Source organism: Neopelma chrysocephalum, unplaced genomic scaffold (assembly GCF_003984885.1).
Source record: "Neopelma chrysocephalum unplaced genomic scaffold, ASM398488v2 Primary Assembly neopelma1_104, whole genome shotgun sequence".
NCBI classification, from domain to species: domain Eukaryota; kingdom Metazoa; phylum Chordata; class Aves; order Passeriformes; family Pipridae; genus Neopelma; species Neopelma chrysocephalum.
This window is the reverse complement of record NW_020897768.1, coordinates 403,997-423,867: the sequence shown is the minus strand read 5'-3', so window position 1 is coordinate 423,867 and position 19,871 is coordinate 403,997. Positions and strand designations below refer to the sequence as shown.

At 39.9% G+C, this 19,871-nt stretch overlaps 1 protein-coding gene across 1 annotated transcript in view; it reads right to left on the bottom strand.

The window, feature by feature from the left end:
- LOC113973648 (protein scribble homolog) overlaps window positions 1-19,871 on the bottom strand; it is a 28,797-nt gene that overhangs the window by 1,311 nt on the left and 7,615 nt on the right. The window contains exons 2-6 of the mRNA XM_027696033.1: window positions 19,377-19,580; window positions 16,972-17,208; window positions 15,627-15,716; window positions 14,872-14,949; window positions 13,046-13,141 (exon numbers count right to left, since the gene is read on the bottom strand). Of these exons, the coding sequence (XP_027551834.1) occupies window positions 13,046-13,141; window positions 14,872-14,949; window positions 15,627-15,716; window positions 16,972-17,160 (453 nt within the window). The 5' untranslated portion in view covers window positions 17,161-17,208; window positions 19,377-19,580. The remainder of the gene's footprint in view (window positions 1-13,045; window positions 13,142-14,871; window positions 14,950-15,626; window positions 15,717-16,971; window positions 17,209-19,376; window positions 19,581-19,871) is intronic.

The window sequence follows — 19,871 nt, the reverse complement described above, 5'->3', positions numbered from 1 at the left end:
GTTACCTGGGAGAAGAGACCAACTCCTACCTTGCTACAACCTCCTTTCAGGTAGTTGTAGAAAGCAATAAAGTCTTCCCTGAGATTCCTTTTTACCAAGCTAAACAACCCCAGCTCCCTCAGCCACTCCTTATATGACTTGTGTTCCACCTCCTTCACCAGCTCTGTTGCCCTTCTCTGGACATGCCCCAGCATCTCGATGTCTTTCTTATAGTGAGGGGCCCAAAACTGAAAACACAGAATTAGAGGTGTGGCCTCACCAGTGCTGAGTACAGAGGAATGATCTCTGCCCTGGTCCTGTTGGTCACATTATTTCTGATACAAGCCAGGATTCCATTGGCCATTTGGCCACCAGGACGCACTGCTGGCTCATGTTCAGCTGCTATCAACCAGCACCCCCATGTCCTTTTCCAGCCACTCTGCCTCAGCCTGTAGCACTGCCTGGGGTTGTTGTGACACAAGCACAGGAACCAGCACTTGGTCTTGTTGAACTTCACACAATTGGCCTCAGCCCATCAATCCAACCTGTCCAGATCCCTCTGCAAAGCCTTCCTGCCCTCCAGCAAATCAACATTCCCATGCAAATTGGGGTCTCTGCAAACTGGCTGAGGGTGCACTTGGTTCCCTCCTCCAGATCATCAATAGAGATATTAAACAGGATTCATCCCAACACTGAGCCCTGGCGAACCCCACTAGTGACTGTTTGCCATCTGGATGTAGCACCATTCATCACAACTCTCTGGGCCCAGCCACTCAGCCAGTTTTTGACTCAGCAACAGTGTCCCCATCCAAGCCATGAGCAGCCAGTTTCTCCAGGAAGATGCTGTGGGAAACAGTGTCAAAGGCTTTACTAAAGTCTGGGTAGACAACATCTACAGTCTTTCCCTCTTCCACAAAGTGGATCTCATAGAAGATCAGGTTAGTCAAGCTCTAGTGTCCTAGCTCCTCCTTCCAGCCCCTCTTCTAGATGGGCATCACATTTGCCAACTTCCAGCCACGTGGGACCCTCCCAGTTAGCCAGGACCACCAGTAGATGATGGAAAGTGGCTCAGTGAGTACTTCCCCAGTTCCCTCAGTACCCTTGGGTGAATTCCATCTGGCCCCATAGACTCATATGTGTCTAAGTGCTGTAGCAGGTGCTGAACATTTCCCCTTTGATTATGGGAGCTTCATTCTGCCCCCCCTTCCTGTCTTCCAGCTCAGGGTACTGATACCCAGAGAGCAACTGGTCTTGCTATTAAAGACTGAGGCAAAGAAGGCATTAAATAACTCAGGATTTTCCTCATCCTCTGTCCCTATGTTTCCTCACACATTCAACAAAGGATGGAGATTCCCCTTAGCCCTTCTTTTGTTTCCAGCTTCCTGACAGACTAGCTGTTCTATGTCAAAAATTGCATTGATAATTAAAGCTAAATCGGTATAAACTACCTTTTCCATTCCTTAGCTAATCTTTTAAAAAACCTTCCATAGGTAAAAAAAGATAAAAATATTTCAAAAAATAAAGACAAGAAAATATGAAATTTATACATCAATTTTAATTAAACTTCATTATTCATTTAATTCATGCACTTGAAAGCAATAAAGGATTAATTAAGTACCACAAAGCATATCAATTATTGATCTTTGAAAAATTGCATGTTCTGGTTTCTTTCCTGACAAAGTATATTTAAGGGAAACATTAAGACAAAATATTAATGTTTCAATTTGTCAGTAAAATATGCATACGTGGATTTGATTCATGTCAATTTTTTGGCCAAGAACTTTGTGTTGTTGAGAATTACATTGCAATGTTTTAAAATTAATTTAAATTCTGTAACTGAGAAAAAATAATGCCAGGCTCTTCGTGTTTAGTCAAATAATGTATCAGTAATGGCTTGTATCAATTAATGGATTACTACAAATAATTACTCTGATGCACAAAATCATCCTACTTTTCACTAATTTAAAAAAAATGTTTAACATGTAATTGAAAACAGATATAAGAGTGCGTCAATATATCTAACAAATAGCTAATATAATAATGTGTAATAAATAAAGTGGGCACCTTACTAGTAGCCCAAAATTTTTCAGGAACTTCTTATTTATCAGCTGCTTTGTTGCATTTCTTTGCATTTTATAAGAATATTTCATGTTGACACCACAAATTCAATTGTTTTTATATTATTTCCTTGCTGTACATTATTTGATTTAGGAAATTACATAAGCACATAGATGCTTCGTGGCTGTTGAGCTAGACAGCCAGGAGGCTTCTGCATTGAAGTAGAATTAATTATTCCCCAGGCTCCACTGACATTAGCTCTAACTCCACTGACTGTTGAGAGGCCTGCCAACCCCCTGGCTCACAGTACACTACACACAGACACCAAAATGCAGGTGTCAGTTTGGAGTTGAATCTCACCCCAGATAGCTGTAAACTAATTTTAAAACTAGGCATAAATTTAGTTATATTCCTTAATGTACTGAGTGCTCAATTATATCTTCCTTTTTTTTTCCCTTCCTTTTCTGTTGCTTAAACTCAGAAGTTCACATTTCTGGAATCTTTAAATAACCTATATAGATCCAAAGTACTGGCCAAGGTAACAACTCCTGTCATGCACATGTGACAGCATTTATAAGCATTCTATGCTCTGGATGTTTCTCTTGGCTCTGTTCATTGCTAAAAGATGCTTCTTGCTTAACAACAGCCAGCAGACAGCTGCTTTGCACTCCAGCAAATGCACATCCTATACATACAGGTGATTTACTGGGTCACATAATGAAATTCTGACACCTCAAAAACTACTGTGAAGATCTGTGCCCTATCTGAAGTTACCTATAGCCATATCCAGCACCAGATTTGGCACTTCATTGAGCTGTCTGTTCAAAGCTCACACAAGACCTTTCTTTGTGTACTGTGCTATTCAAAAATAGACATATGCACATCCCCCCATAACCAGACATGTATTCCATTAGCCATGAAGAGTCACCAGTACCTATTCTTCCTTTTGAAGAATAAACCTTAGCCATTTTGAGTGCCATTTTTTAAAATACTCTTTATTAGCATGGTTTCTACTTCCCAGGGATTTCACTTCCAAGGAATCAAAATCAATTCTCTAAAAAAGCTTTTCTTCAAACATTTCATGAGTTCTTCCATACTATCTTTCAAATGTTATGATGAGACTAGGTCTTACAATCATAAAGTGAATTTAATTCATGAAAGTCACTCGTTCAACATTTCTACGGTAATTGTATTAACTGCTTCCACAAAGTACATGGTGTTGGGGAAGTCTTACAATGAATCTTTCATGTTGCTGCAGATAAAGAGGAACCGGCACTAAATGACCAACCAATTTTCTACAGCAGATGCTGAACAGTGTCTCAGCCCAGAACTGCTGCAAAGGCCGGAAAACTGGACTCCCGAGAGAAGAGCAGGCTCAGCTCTGATCCACAGTAGTCCCTCTATCCCCTCTCCAGGCAGGTGAAAGCTCACATATATACAGACTCACACTGATTTGGAGACATACTATTGAGTTTTTCTAACAAATCAAATGTTCTGGCCCAAGTGCAGCTGTATTCTCTGTCCCTCTGCTTTCTGCGCGTCTCCCTGCCCGCCCTCCCTCTGAAGCTTCATGTGAACCCATACCACTGCTTTCCCTTTACCCATCACTGCTCCTTCCCCTGTGGTCAATTATCCTGCTCTGTGTCATTCTCCCTGATGGGATGCTGAGGAGCCCTGATTTCCTCAAATCTGAAACATAGGTACCAATGACAAAACAACTCTTGGTTGTGGATTGTGCCAACTATGTAATTGCAAATCCAATTAAGTAACAGAGTATGCATTTGTACAAGGTCTAATTCAATGAAAAGAATCTCAGGCCTCTACTCTCTCTCTCCTAGCATCAAAAGTTACCAATTAATTTCCTCTATAAACCAAAACCAACACAAAATGGATGTAAGAAACACACATCACATTTCTAACCACAGTGGCCTTTCCATCTTCACCTAACCATCCCCTAGGAACCCAGCACTCTCTATCACTGCCTTCACATTCACCCTAGCTCCAGGAATATCACAATATAAACCTTATCAGATTCCTTTCGTCTTTCAGTTTTGTTTAAAAAAACCCCACATAAACAAAACAAAACAAAGTAATAGCAATAAAACTCAACAACTCGAAACTTGCATTATATTTTGTTACATCCTTTTCTCAAACCCAGTGCTTCTCTTTCCAGAACACCAGGAGGGATTTCAGATTTTCCTTCTTATCTTCATTGACCTCAGCTTTACTCTATTAAATAGGCTAGCTTTGCTCTTGGAGCTTTTCTTTACTCTTCATATTTGAATGTACATTTCCTTGAGCAGCATGACCAAGGGAAGACAGGAGAACAGACTTCCTATATGAAAAAATGGCACAGCGGAGGAAGCAAACTATATCCACTGCCCATTAAAGACAAGGCAAGAAAGAGACATTTAGGATGGCAATAAGGAAAACCTTTTCAGTACAGGCACCTGATCTCAAGTTGCTTGCCTAAGACATGTGGGAAGGTGTGAAATTTCCATCTTCTATACGTAACACTTCAAAAAAAGTTGATGCTGGTGTAGGAGGACAAATTATCCAGATTCTCTATTATTCCATTGTTTTCTCCACTCGTTACTGAATAGTGTTTGAACTTGTTTAAAATACTTCTACTGAAATTGCAAAGTCCTCCTACTCACTTTCCATCATCATGCACTCATTATTTAAATAACATTTGAACTACCATTCAATCCCAATCCGCCAAAATATGTAGAATACTTTTTCACAAAAACGTATAATTAGTAATTTGAAATAAATTACTATTTTTCCATTTTCCCCTGAAATTGTATTTTCAATGCCTAAAAAGTAACCTTCACTAACAACATGTCCAGTACTACACCAGTGTACAGTACAGTAACTAGAACCAGTGGGTTCACTATGGAAATTTCTTCCACTACCTTGTTCGTGTCTTTCTTACACTTTTTTCAACATAAACGTGAAGACTTTGTACACTAAAAAGATTCACTAAAAAAAAAATTTTGTTTGAATCAAGCATAACTAAATAACTAAAAATCAAATTATTTCAGACACTCTCATTTAACGGAATTAACAGCCTCTACTGAAAGCTAGAGTCCTTCAACTGGAGCACAGAGAGGGGCTGCCTGTGCACTCCTAGTCCTCTGCAGCAAGCAGTAAAATGAAGCCATCTAAATAAACTCAGGCAACTCAGCTGCAGTGTTGGCTGCAAAAATTCTTTCATATTGAAATAGGATAGGAATAAACTCACAACTAACTACGATGCTTCACTTGAAAACAGCTTCTTAAAGAGTGATGAGATATCCTACCAACAGGTTAACATCCAATCATTTTTAACTTCCAGATGTGCACATATGCTTTCCTTGTCTACTTCTAATAAAACTGTTTTGTCCAAAATATTGCAGAACAGTCCATAAAGGACAGTTCATTATGTCTTCTTATAATTTTTTCAAAACTAAAACTGAACAGAACAAACCCCATCATTTTTTTTTTCTTTTATAAGCCTTTCCCTTCTTCTCACCTCCCCCCACCCACAGGTCCATACTCCAATCTTAGCAGGAGAAGAAAGCTCTCAAGGCAACAGTCATGGCTAAAACCCAAGCTTCACATCAAAGGCATAACCAGCAGTGACAGGGCAAAGCACAGCTGGCAGCAAGGTCAGCCACTGGGGACAAAGGCTACAAATCAGAAGGTGATAGGACACATGAAAAGCCATAGTTTGATGGAATAGGGGCAGGGAAAAAGAATTTGGATTGGCCTTTTGGAAGAAAACCAGACACACTTTTAACCCTAGTTCAAATAGATAACTTTCTAAAGAAAATATTGCTCAGTTAGAAAATACCTGTAATGGGGATGTCTGCCTAGCTCAGCTCTGTATATCTAAATAGTATATATTTTTGAAATTTGACTTAACAGCTGATCTTTACTGACACCAGTGCTAAGGCTGGTATCCATCAATTGGTGGAAACGGGAAAACAAAATTATCTACTTGGTTGAGAACATTTGCAGGGGTTTACATACTTCATGAATAATGTTTTCATGATTTCATACTTAGTCTTACCTTTTTTGTCATCACTGGTGATGGAAGTAAATTTTTAAACTTGAACAGGAAATTCAGCCTTCTCACTAAACAGTGAAAATGTGCCTTTGCTAGATGGAAAAGGTCATATTTGCTGATGACTGTATTTATAGCAGAAACTGTCTAAATCAAACTTAAACTGAAGAAGGGTTTAGTCATGCCTAAAAAATGTAACACAGCTGTATTTTTCAATAAAAGTTTTAAAAAGAGGATGCCAAAATGCATCCAACAAGAACAGCAGAGAACAGGTAGATCAACTGCTGCACAGTTCATATCAAGCTGGCATCTGACAGCTTTCCTAGCTGAAGCGATGAGATGTTTTCCTCCCAAAGTCAGAGACAACAGATAAAAGCAACCTTCTCCCCAAAAGAAAACAAGTAAATACAAGTCGAAGAGGGAGAATGAGATCTAATTAATTTCTTGTGAGTTCATTACTCACAAGCACCGCCACCGCCAGGCGGGAGCAGGCACAGCAGCCAGGGTACAGCAGGGACAGTGGCTGGGGCAAGGGCGAGGTGGGTGTGACAGAAAGCCCCTAATGCAGAGCTGCCTGTATGAAACCATATGAATTTGCAAACCCCGTCTAGGCATTCAACACAGTTTCCCTCTTACGGTGTATCAGGAACATTTTAACCAGCATGTGTTTCATGGTGCACTTTCAACTCTCCTGGTCTTGGAAACCCCTGGCTGCATCCCTTTCCCTGGCACTTTACAGTGCAAATATTTTACTGCTGTGGAGGCCTGTGGCCAAACTCCAGAAATTATGAAGTCAGATGGAGAGAGAGGTATAATCCTCTTCTGCACCCCGGGGAAGATAAACCTACGCTCAGGCATGGTCGAAGTGCCTCATTACACTTGGCTGCAGAAGATCTCTGCACAAGGAAAGCAGGTGACCTGTGCTTCTGCGCTCATGGAGCAATAGGCTTGTGATAGCACCTCTTGTCACTTGGGGTTGGGAGAGGGAAGCACATAATTCAGTTCATCCTTACATTTGGAGCAGCCACACTACTCTCAAGCACTGCCAGAGAAGCTTTGGCACCACGCTTTTAAAAGTGCTGCCTGGGTTTTGTGTGCGGCAGCTTGGTGAGAGTCTTGAGCAAGGTCTACCCAACCAGCCCACCCTTATTCCCTGAGCTTGTTGCTATTCCCACATGTGCCTGGTGATTTGCTCCAAAATCTAATGCAGCTCAGCATGATTTCCTGGAAGTTCAGTGCACCAGGCAGGTGGTAAAACACTGGAACAGGTTGCTGAGAGAGGTGTGGATGCCCCATTCCTGGAAATATTCAAGGTCAGGTTGGATGGGGCTCTGAGAAACCTGTTCTAGTTGAAGATGTCCCTACTCACTGCAAGGGGGTGGACAAGATGACCTTTAAAGGTCCCTTCCAAACCTAACCACTCTATGATTCTATGAAAATTTCCTCTGTGGGAATTTTCTAGATATGGATATATTTTACAGCTCAGGTTTAAAATCGGGTGTTTTCTCTACTTCTTGGAACAGCAAGAGAACATCTGGAATGTTTTATTTGTGTTCTAGTGTGTAGTATATATAACATTTGGTCATGTCACATTTAAAGCAAAGCCCACTTTTGTTCTTCCTCTCCAGCAGCTCAGTGCCTCCCAAAGGCAATGCACAAGACAAGAAAGGTGGAGTTCTGTCAAACTCACCACAACAATGGAAGATCAATGTCCATCATGTCATATTTGCATTGCCATTAGACACAAAAGGCTTTTATATGATTTAAATTGCGTATTAAAATTGTCCTTGCTCCATTTCTTTCATCTTCTGAAAGAAGATGTACCACCAGACAGTGACTTCCCTGCCACTGGAACCCAATAGATAGATTTTCATATAAGTGCTTTCTGTGTAACCATTTATGGCCTGATGCTATAAAAATATTGAAGAAAATTTATTGCTTTGATCACACCGGGAGACTTAAAAGGTACTGCTCCCATAAGCAGTGCTACCCACAGCCCAAGTTACCAATCCTTTGATTTTTAAGAAAGGTCATCACCCCTACAAAAGGCAGTGGCTGTATCTGAATGCTTGCAGGAATTCAGTACAGTCTCTTCTCCTGCTGAGCTCCTGCAGAGTCCATGAGGGCATCTTTTACAAGGGGAGTTGTTGCTGGTAATCTGTGTGGTTGTTTGAATATTTATCCTCTTTTATTCTCCAATAGTATGCTATGTCCTACAGCGTAGTTCCAGGTGCCTTGCTTGAGTTTTCTTGCCTGTTGCACATGTTTTTGCTTATATTGTCTGCAGTGCTTATATTGTCTACCATATGATGGGTTTACTTTGTAGATTATTTTTCTCTAACTTTGCGGTATTTTAATGTGGTATCTTGAAAAGATCAGCTAATGACTTGTCTTTTTTAAAGGTTTTTCATATTTAGCATTTTTTACTTACAAGCTCTGCAAAATCCAAGAATTTAAAGTTTGAAATGAGTCAGCTCTGACCAAGTCCTGTAAGAAAACTACTTAAAAGGAAGAGAGGAAAAAAGTTACACTGTGCAAACAGAAGCATTTGTTGGGAGCAGGAACTTAATTCCAAATTCACAAAATAAGTTCCCCAACCACTACACTATAGAGGTAAACACAGTGTCTACACCACACACCTTTATGTTTCATCTTTCATCCTGACTCAGAAATAATCTGTTGCTCAGATAAAAGCAGAACCAAACTAGCAGATGAACTGGAGAAGGCAATCACATGGCAGATGGGTGCTTACACTCCACTGAAGCTCACACGATGACTACAGGGTTAGCTAAACCAACGAGGCTGTGTGCATAGGCTTCTTTGCAAACATATATAAACCTGCACAAGATGCAAGACAGTGAAGAGTCAGACTCCTGATTTCTAAAACTAACTTAGCTTCTCAGAATAGAAAACAAAACAAACATAAAAACACCAACACCCCTAACTGACATGATTAAGAGTCATGAAAATGTTTCAGAGAAGGGATAAAGCAGTTCCTTTTAAGAAACTTGAAGTCTTATGGTGCTATGGGAACAGGTCACTCAAACACTGTATGTGATGTGAGCAAGGTCTTTACTGTTTGAAACAAGCTTCAGAAGAAACGTGGCTCTGTTGATGATAGGAACCGAATCACTCTTTAGTTGTCTTCTTTTACACTGTTTTTCTGACTTGAGTACTCCACTGGCTTTGCTTTTAAAATTGAACAAAGTAAGATGATGATTAAAGAAATAAGAAAGAAGTTCTATTATGTTTATGTTGTATGATTTCAGTTTTCTGATATGTTTAAAACTAACATGCTCAGATGAATAAAGAAAGGGTCTGATACTTAGATTTTTGGAGATTTTTTTAACTAGTATATGTGCCACAAGTTTTTTTCCTGAAAACTCTACATCAGGTGGAAATGAAGAAGGTAGACCTGCTGGGATTCCCATCCATTTAAGGTTTCTCACAGCTTGTATACAAACAGTGTGAGACAGAGGTAGAAAACTAGCAACCTATGTATTGTGGAAGCATGGTATATATGCTTATTCACTTTCTGCAGGCACGGGAGCATTTCACTTTGATACACGTTCTCGTTCACTGAAGATGTCTGTTTTCTCACTGTAGTTAGGAACACTTGGAATCTCTGCATTTTTAAACAAAACAACCAAAACATTTGGGTTTTTTAGCTTGATGAAGTTCTTCAGATTTTTCCAATACTGTAAGCTTTTTTTTACACAATCGCTTATAATTGATAATTCTTACTTTAACCTTCCTTGAAAATCTTCAGTATAAGTGACAGTTGTACCCCTGGTGAACTACATGAAAAAAATCTAACTGAGGAAATTCCCAGGGCAAAGGTATAAAATTAGATAAAATAATATGGTAAGAATTGAAGTGAAATATCTAAGAGACTTGATATTAATTACGAAGTATTTAATATCTTTAAGATATTGATAGGGTCAAAAATGGATCAGAGAAGATGACATGATGATGAAGTGATATGAGATGCTGAAATCTGTCGACACTCACCATTCAGTCAGACAAAAATCCATTGGGAATTTCAGTCAGAGCTTGAATAAAAATATTTATGATACAGAAAGATTGTGAAGAGTTGGTTCAATGTTTGAGAGCATGGACAGGAAATAACAGAAAACTGGAAATGAAAACTCCAGAATCCAAGTTAAAGTTCCTTCTGTTATAGTCAGCATGGGGCACTGTGTTTGCATCCCTGATTTTTCCACCCCTGTAGTCAGACATGCAGTATTTTACTCACAGTCTGCATGTAGACAGCCATATTAGCTGTGATTTTAATCTCTTATATTTTGATGCACATCTTTACATATTCTTAAGATTACCATTTTAAAATCCAAAGACTTGGTTTAAGTTAACTTACAATATTTTTCTTTAGATATATACATATTAAACAAAGTAAAATAAACTGATTTCATGTTTTTGAGGTGTGATTAGCATAACTGAGGCAAGTCTGAAAAATATTGTATTTTAAAAAGTATCTAATTGTAATTAAAGTTCTGGGGCCTCTACATTTCAGTAAAATACTCAATCATAATTAAAACCAAGGGAGATTCTCATTTTTCCTTTGCAAAACTGTGACTCAGAGTGAAAGAACATTTCATTTGTCCAATTAATTACTGGCCGTTCACACTGTCATGAAATCTTAAAGTTGGCACAAAGGGTTTGAAATTGAGTTTGGCTGGATGAGTTAACAATTCAAATGAGCCTTTTAAAAACAGTCAGAGCAACTAAGCCCAAGGCAAACCTGGACCTGGCAGCAGCATTGCCCTTCGTAATATCAGAGCACCAGGCTCAGAGACAGGATGGGCAATGGCAAGAGATGGCTAAAAGGCTATGGTTAGCAAGTTCAAGACAAATATTATCACAGATAGCATATGCAAAGAGAATGTTTATTAAAATGCAATAAAAATAAATAGATGAAGAAAGTATCTGCTGGTGGGCAGAGTGATGACATGGAAGAGAGGGAGAAGGAAGACAGGCACCATCCAGCACACATTCGGTTTTTGCAGGAAGAATAATAGAAGTCTTTGGTTTTTCTGCCATCATGCTTCTCTCCTTCCCTACCTTGATATAAACACAGTCATCTCCTCTTGAAACCTGATCAGAAATACAAAGAAAGCAAACCTTCCTATATTCCTAGCACAGAACAAGATTATGCATTAAGGTCCTACTGCCACCTGCTTATCTGAACATGCAAAGCAAGTCCTCCATAAGAAGGTAGGCTTATCTTTCAGATAAGACAGTTACTGAGGAATAAGAGAAACTTCAAAGCAAGAGCAGATGAGATACTGAGCAGTTCCAAAGTCAGCAGGATACTCCCAGCAAGTCCATAATCCCTAAGATTGATGAATGCTGCTCTAGGTTACAGGGGATAACATACACTATTTGCTACAGCACAAAGAGTTTGATTTCAAAAAAGAAACACAACCAGAAATGCAAATGTTTCTTCACAAAAGAACTTGTACATGGGTTACTTTTGACAGTTTGAACATATTCAGCCAGTTGACTCCCTCTGTGTACGGTGCTCTAAGTTTAGTGATTTGGCATTATCTTCCTCCTCCTCCCTCTATAGCTAAAGAATTTTAAACGGAGGCATTATTTTCCAAAAGGCATACAACATAAAAATAGGGTCATTTCCTCTTTCAGGATGAAAGCACTAGAAGTCAGATGCCCCTGCAACAGATCCAGGACACTAGCAATGTGTGAATAAACCCTTTCAAGAGTGGTTCCTCTAACAGGAAGCCTCACACTTCCTGCAATGCTGGTTAGAACCATAAGAAACAGCTACCAAGTAGAGCTGGACAAAAAAAAAAAAACAAGGAAGTGTTTTCATCTGGAAAATAAAAATGTTTCACAAGATGATGTTGAAGACCAGAGGCCTCAAAATAAGTTTCTTTAAGAAACTGAATAGAAAACTTTTCTTAGACCATATTATGGACAAATGCTGCAGCTCAACATTTCTCAAACAGTGATTAACATAGGAAACCAGAGAAAAACAGATTTGCATGGTCAATTTGCTCACTTTTGCAGTCAACTAATAAATCCCATTATTTTAAAAAATCTGAGTGGCTATTAAAATGTGAACATGGTCTTTGATTATAGTCTTTTATATAATATATGAATTTCAATTTTTTGCCACTAGCTGGGTTTTGAATGGTATTCATGGAAAAGGATAAAAAAAGGCTGGACGAAGAGTAATCAAACAAAGCATTCCTCTGGCATTTGCTGTAGGAGAAACACTTTTTCCTTCTTGGTACTTCAGGTTTCAAAAAAGTAGGATGTTTTTGACCTTAATTATTCAAATACCTTGATCTTATTGTATCTTCCTAGTAGAGCCATAGTTTCATGTGTGCAGGTAGATGAAAAGATTAGGGTAGGTCTTCAGCGAGTTTTATTTGCTAAAGAAGTTCACAAAAGTGACTCAGATTTCTAAAGGCTACCCTGCAGGCTCAGCCATTTCCCTTAGTAAGCAAAAGGCTTACTCTCGTCTGACACTGGTCACCTAAAATATGGGCATGTCTTAGCCTGTCGCACAAGTTCCCCCTCCAGTCAAAAAATGAAAATTGTCACCTCCAGGTAGCAGTTCAACCTCTCCCTCCTAAAAGAGGGACCCTGGAAATCCTGCTCCTTCCATTAGCTAGAGAGGGAGTCCAGACAATATAATAAACACTTAAGCGGGAGAGAATGGACACCACCCTCAAAGTCCCCAAACCAGAGTGCTTCAAAAGCTCTGGTCTGCTACACTGATGCCTATCCAGCTGAGCTCCCCCAGAAGCCATGTTCCACCTGCAGTGACAGCCAAGGAAACGCCTGGTAGGGTCTCTGATCTTTGGTATGTGTCTTGCTACTCATATGATCTGTGCCAGACTTTATTAGCATTAATGACAGTTAACACAAATTACTTAGGTAAGAATGATTTGTTATTTACTGGGCCATCTTACTTACTGTTATGATGTGGTTTACTGTCGGGAAGGGGCTGCCCTTGGGTGAAGCTTCAGTAGGACCAGCATCAAGGACAGCAGGTTCTGAAACGAAGGTAGCCTTTAAAAAAACACACCAGAAACACATACTTTTATTCTGAATGCAGTTTAAGAAGAGCAATTCCCTCCCTCTCAGGTTAGTATACAAATACTTTGCCCTATTGTTAGATGTGGTTGCACAATGAAAGCAATAAAATTGTAAGTCTTGCTGTTCCCCATTTTTGATGAATTGTATATTTGAACTGTTGAAATGATCAGTTCAAGAATAAGAAGTTGTAACACATAGTTTCAAGAGAAAAATGCTCATTATTTGTACTCAGATTATCCCTGTGGTCAAAACATTAGGATTCCTATAGCACACCTGATTGCATTAATTCCTTTTCATCAACCCCACACAAAAACCAGAGATTCGTTTTCTGTATTCTTTAAACAGATGAATGATTCTGCCATCTTGTGGGAGATGGAGAAATCCTAACTATTTGTATGATAACAACAGCAGAGCACAACAATATGGAAAAGAAATTTCTTGTATTTTTCACTTGTTTCAACACCGATTAAGTGAACAGATATTAGCAGCTATTATATTCCAAATAGCCCCAAAAATAAGAAATTAATTACAGCCTCGTGGGGGAACCTGACCAAAGGGGTTCATTTTTAAGATACTGACTTTACCAGAAACTCTGCTCAGAAGGTAAAGGTACACCAACTAAAAATCCTGATTTTTTTTTCCCTGATGGTCTGCTAATGTGAAATATGTAAAGAATTATTTAAATTCTGTCACATCTGTTAAAATACCTTTCATAAAAGAAAAATTGTAAAATTATACAGAATTTTATCTATAATTAACCTTTTAAAAACTGTTAAACTAACACAGTATATGGATTATGGAACACAATCCTCTGCTAATAATTCTATAGCATAGTTTGACAAAATTAGTAGATTAATTTATGATTAAATAATCTTGAGCTAACAGATGTTGTATCCATATTCCTGACAATTTAACAGACATACAATACTCTTTGGTCTATCCCACCTTAATTCAACATGGAGTATGCTGGAGTAAAGAGTACTCATTTAAGCAAGTATAAACGACAGTTTAAGAGAAGGAGCTGAAAAGAAGCCATGGACCAATTTCACCTCAAAGTAATTTTGTGGAGGTTCCCCTCCTACTCCACCATTCTCAGTAGGTAGAAACCAAACAGTACGTCTAAAATATATATCACAAAACTGTATATGTGCTTTTGGGAAACTCTGAAGATCAAGACAGTGGCTTCTGCCGAGAAAGATAAGGCTTGAGGGGGAGCAGCCTGAGAGACACATCTATCCCTTGGCACTTGGCACTGTAAGCCTCCATCAGGGGAGTTGTTTTGAGCTGTTCTCTCCCCATCAAAAATTACATTGTGGAAACAAGTTCACCTAGTTTATATTTCTTTGTTACAACTGCAATGAACTCATCTAGTAAATCTAATACCATGACATAGGAAAGCTTCTTGGACCAGGTACAAATGCATTTGTTCTTATATAACTGCTTAAGACCATTATTTTCCTATGCGAATCAGTCATTTAAGTGAATAATATTTTGTTAAGCACTTTGAACATAAAGATCTGACAACCACAATATAATAAGAAGGAATACAACAATCTAATGTTATTATAATTTCTTCATATTGATAAGTATCTAAAAAGCTAAGGCAAGCCTAGATCTAGATCTCAAATTCCCCAGCTCTGAGTGATTTGACTTAACGACAACAACAAGAGAATACACACCGCATTGACAAAGAACACATCTACCTCAGCCACTCTGTCTCCTGCGTGTACTCCAGCCGACTCTGATGGGCTGTCTTTTGGCAGCCGTGCAATCAGGATCCCCTGGTAAGACAAAAGACAGGTTTTAGACCTGACAGAATTTCTTCTATTGTTTTTAGATGTAAAAAGCAAATGGGAAGTAATTAATTTTCAAGACCTGTTATTCTGTTGCCCTCTATAAAATTAAAAACTAAATGCCTTAGCACATTAGCAAGACCAAAAAAGAAGTCTCCATGGCTGACACATACAATAATGAACAAAAGTCAGTAATTGTTTACACTGTGCCATGGGGGACAGATTGGGAAACAAAGATTTATTTATACGATAATTCAGTGAGAAGTTGTGAGAAATACTTCTCTCAAGTCCAGTTAGCTCCTGGGAATGAGAAAATGGAATGGGAGAGCATGTGGATTGCCAAGGGAGTGACCTCAAATTGAAGCAGAAAATGGAAATTAGACAACAGTGTTTCAGCCATCAGGTTGCCTCTGAAAAATCATTGGTTTACATTGGGTTTTCTCTTCAAAATCATCCCTCCAGAAGCTTCCCCATCAAAAGCTAGTGTCAGCTTCTACTTTGGGAAATAAGTTACCCATGTTTACCCTTGCTAGCTTTATCACGAAGACAGTAATGTTACATTAAGGACAACCTCAGAAAGAAAACAACAAAACACAATAGCTCAAAGAACTACTCATCAGTCTATTTCTAATGATCAGTAGATAAATTTTGAATAAGAAATGCACCTCATCACTGTCTTTACACGAGGGTGAGCCCTTTCCACCAGCAATGCTAATGCCAAGGCTCCCCATTTGGCTGCACACAGTAATGGTTACCTGTAAAGAATTACAATGGGTGAGTAGTCTGATTAATCAAAAACATTGCCAACATAAGCATTGAAAACCTACTTCTCACTCTGAACACCAGCAGACATGACCCTAGAGAGCTCAGCCCAGAGAAAAATGGTGCTACGCTTCAACACTGGCACAAGCAAGACTAGTCTTTACTCTTCAATAACACCAAGAATGCATGATTTCTCCAGGTGTTAAGAGTCATGCCAAAACCATATAAGGCTGTTTATAAGGCTACTGACCAACCAGTTGCTTCATAAAACCCACAGATTCACTAAGCATTCACAATGGCAACAATGCCAGTCAGTACACAGGAGAAGTGAAGAGTAAATATTATTTGATAAATTTATGAAAAATCTTTGCTTTTAACAAATTTATGCAAATTTAACAAATGTATGCAGTTACTCTTGCACATATAACATACTCATCTGAAATTCCTAATTTCTAAAATATATGAAAAGACCATATCAGCCAAATGAAAACCACTGTTCCACATGTGGCTTAGACTCAGCATTACCTGAATACTCAGCACTTCACAAGCCCGTGACTGCCAGCACTGCTTTGGTGACAGGTCCCAGCACCAGTGCCACTTTTGGGTAAGCTACCTTTCCTGGTGCTGCATCCCATATCTCCTGTCCCACAGGCAGTCAGCAGAGGTGTGCCCTGTAGCTCCCAAGAGACAATCCATACAGTATGTTTCCTCCTCATGTCCTCCAAAGCATGCCAAGATGGGATATATCCATTGAGTTCAGACCATAGCTTTTTCATAACTTTCAGCCAAAATCTTGCAGTTCTCACTGATAAATTTTCACTTGAACATTCCCACTCCTTTTCACAGGATGGAGGCTTTCTCATGCCATGAGGGTAAGACTATGCCACTGCTCCAAAACCATGGACTAAATAAAGAGTGACCACCTGCACAAACTCTTGACTTGAGCTCACAATATCAAAGCTGGATATATAAAATGAGATGCACGGCTACAGGGAAAGCGAGTTTTGTCAAGTGTTTTTCAAAGGAAAATTCTTTTTATACATAAGCCAGGGGTAGCAAGGATGACCTTCAGCTTACCCTCTGTAGGTCTCATGAAATCTACCATGCAATGTCCCCCTTCTATGCATATTTCATAAACTGCCACACACAAGAAGAGGACTTACCCCCCCCGCCCCCGACACACGGACTTCCCCACAGAAACACAGAGCCCCTCCACCAGCAAGCCCAGCCCATGCAGCAGCTCAATACCTTCAGTGGGGTCTGTGGCACATCCATCACCCTCAATTCCTCTGGGATCCGGCTGCTCTCACTAGAAAAGCTGCCTGCTGAGGAGACAGTTGGCTGCACCTTAGTGTTAGTCCCTGGAGGATTCTTCCCTTTCATTGCCAACTTGTGCTTTTCTTGAAGAGTTGTTCTGGTATTTCTTTGATCTCTCATGCCATCATTGCTATCAAAAAGACTGCCGGAAAACTTGGAAATAGGTTCCTGGGGGTTAAAGATGAAAAAGGTAAACACAGCAACAGCTGTGTTTGCTATCTGATACACAGACCCTTCCCATGCTAACCTGGATTTGTTCCTCACTAGCCCATTGCATTTGTTTCACTGAAGACAAAACTGTAACTTTACAGCAAATGTATGAGTATTTCTTTTACCATTATTTCTCTGGGCATGTTTTGCCCTTGAAATTAGGGTTGAACTTGTGGGAACAGGGAGAGCACTGTGATTCATATAGCCTTTCACTAGATCCCCAAGCCCATGCACAAGCACATGTAACACACATATGCCCAAGTAAATCCTGCGATGCCCTATGAAAAGGACAGAGTATGAGAGCAAGACTATTTTGACCAGCCTCTGGCATTTCTGTAGCACTGAATCTACTGTCCCAGGGCCAGGAATCACACACGTGAGGCAAAGACCTTTCCATACAGAAAATAAAGCATTTCTCATAGTACCTCAAGGCTCACATTCCATTTTTGGGACCATAGGTGTGAGAGGGAAGGCAAGCCTATATCTTGCATCCATGACTCTAGACTTTGTTTCAGTAATTGGATTGACTTTATTCAAGTTGCAAATGGCAGTGAGTGGAGACCTGCAAACTAAAGTGAGTTAGGAATTCCTCTGGAAATGGAACCTCAAAGGTGAGGTATCCCGAAGCCTGCTTTGAAGTCTTGCTCTAGGCTGCACCTCTGAGATGCAGTGAGGAACTGAAAACGTCACCCTATGCTTAGCTAAGCCACAAGGGCTTAAAAAGAGAAATAACTAAAACACATCCAGTTAAAACACATCCACCAAACAATTAAAGCTTCAGACAAGTTTAACAGCAGAACAAAATGACATTTCCCATCCATCAGTTATGTTTGGCAAAGGGTTAAATGAAATTCAGACATAATGCCCAAATTCCGTTCATATTTTATCAATGCTTTGTTTATATTTAGCTGATTTTTGCTCCCTACTTTGATGGGTTAAGGTCAAATCAGACCTTCTTATTGCCCAAATCCTTCTAACTTCAGTTGGCAGTAAAATGATGCAGCAAACACAGATCAACATCTCTGAAAATAAGCCCCATAAGTGTTTTTTCCTAAGCTTGGAAGTTTAATACCAGAAATAAAAAGCAGTGGCATTACCTTGAACATCTTTACAAAAACCCCAGTAGACACTTGATTTTTCCATCTATATCGGTGCTTTCCCACAATCTTTTTTTGGTTGGGTAGAAAAAAGCATTGCCAACCCCAGGAAGAGCATACAAGGCATGATTGCTTCCTATTTTCACTTAAAGGGAATTTGTTTATCTTTAACTCACATAAAACATTCATTATCTTTCTTCTCTTGAGAGAGATTCCTCTTTACAGTGCCAGGCTGACTAACCCAGACCCATCAGCAGTGCTACAGTGCCATGGGTGCCAGGGAAAAAGGCCAGGAGCAAGAGCCAGGATTGGGGATTGGAGCAGAGGGCACACCAGCAGCACTCACAGGTGCTAGGAAGGAAGCAGACATCCTGGAAGAAGAGCAGGAGCCCAAATTCCTCTCTCATTTCCCAGCAAACATCAGAAGAAAAGACTGGTGAGCAATGCCCTGATGGGAAAAGGCTGCAAGAGTGCAATCACAACCTCCTTTTCCCAGGCTATAACCAAGAAGACAGCCAGGCTGCCACATAGGTGACAGACACCTGGCAGGTACAGGCTAGAGAAACCACAGCATGCAGGGTTTCCCAAATATCACCATCCTAGAAGAGATCACCCAAAACTAAACATGCAGTGGAGTAGTACTGCAACCTCACTTTTCTACCATCCAGTCCAAGGGAGACACTGAGCCTCGAGTGCTGCTAATCTCCTACTTACCTGAAAGAGATGGAGGGAGGTTGGTAACTGGGGATATAAGTAGGATTAAAGTAAAACCATATCTGTCTCATCATTACTCAGGTTATTCATTGTAACCTGCAAGTTCATCCTGAGGGTTGGATGGATGAATTGCAGGCAAAGTAAAGGAATAAAACATTGAACACAGCACTGTACCCCCTGCACAAGCAAGGATGTAAGAGTATAAGCAATGCAGCCTCCCACAAACCCAAAGTGCTTGGCTGCACAGCACTGCAAGCAGTTGTAGACTCTTGATGGATACACATTTTCCCTCCTGATTTCAAGGAGACCACCTACATCATCAGGATCCTCGAGTTCCTCTGCTTCTTGCTCAGGACTGCTCCTTCCTTCCCTCCATTTTCCATTAGCAGAGTTGAATTTGTACAGGTTACCACCATGAAAACTTTCCTTTCCTTTCAACGAGGCCCAGCGAGAGCCCTGGGAGCTCCAGTTATGGCCACTGTACAGTTTAGGAGACTTGGGAAGCCACTTAATAGAGTCCTGAGGGGAAGATGACAAAAAAGAAAAAAAAAGGAAAAAGGCAATGAATAGATTTTAAGAAAGTGATTGAAGTGTGTAAGTGCAGAAACTGTCTGGCAAGTTCTGCTAGGCATTTTAGTATCTTGTAAATACTAGATTTCCCTTTTTTACCTTGAGAGGTACCTTCAGTCCCAGAGAGACACTTTGCCAGTTAATGGGCAATACTGATGATACAAAGAGCAAGCAAAGGCTGCTGAAAAGAATGGAAGCCTTTAGGGGCTTACATGAGCATGGAACCAAGCCTACCTTCAG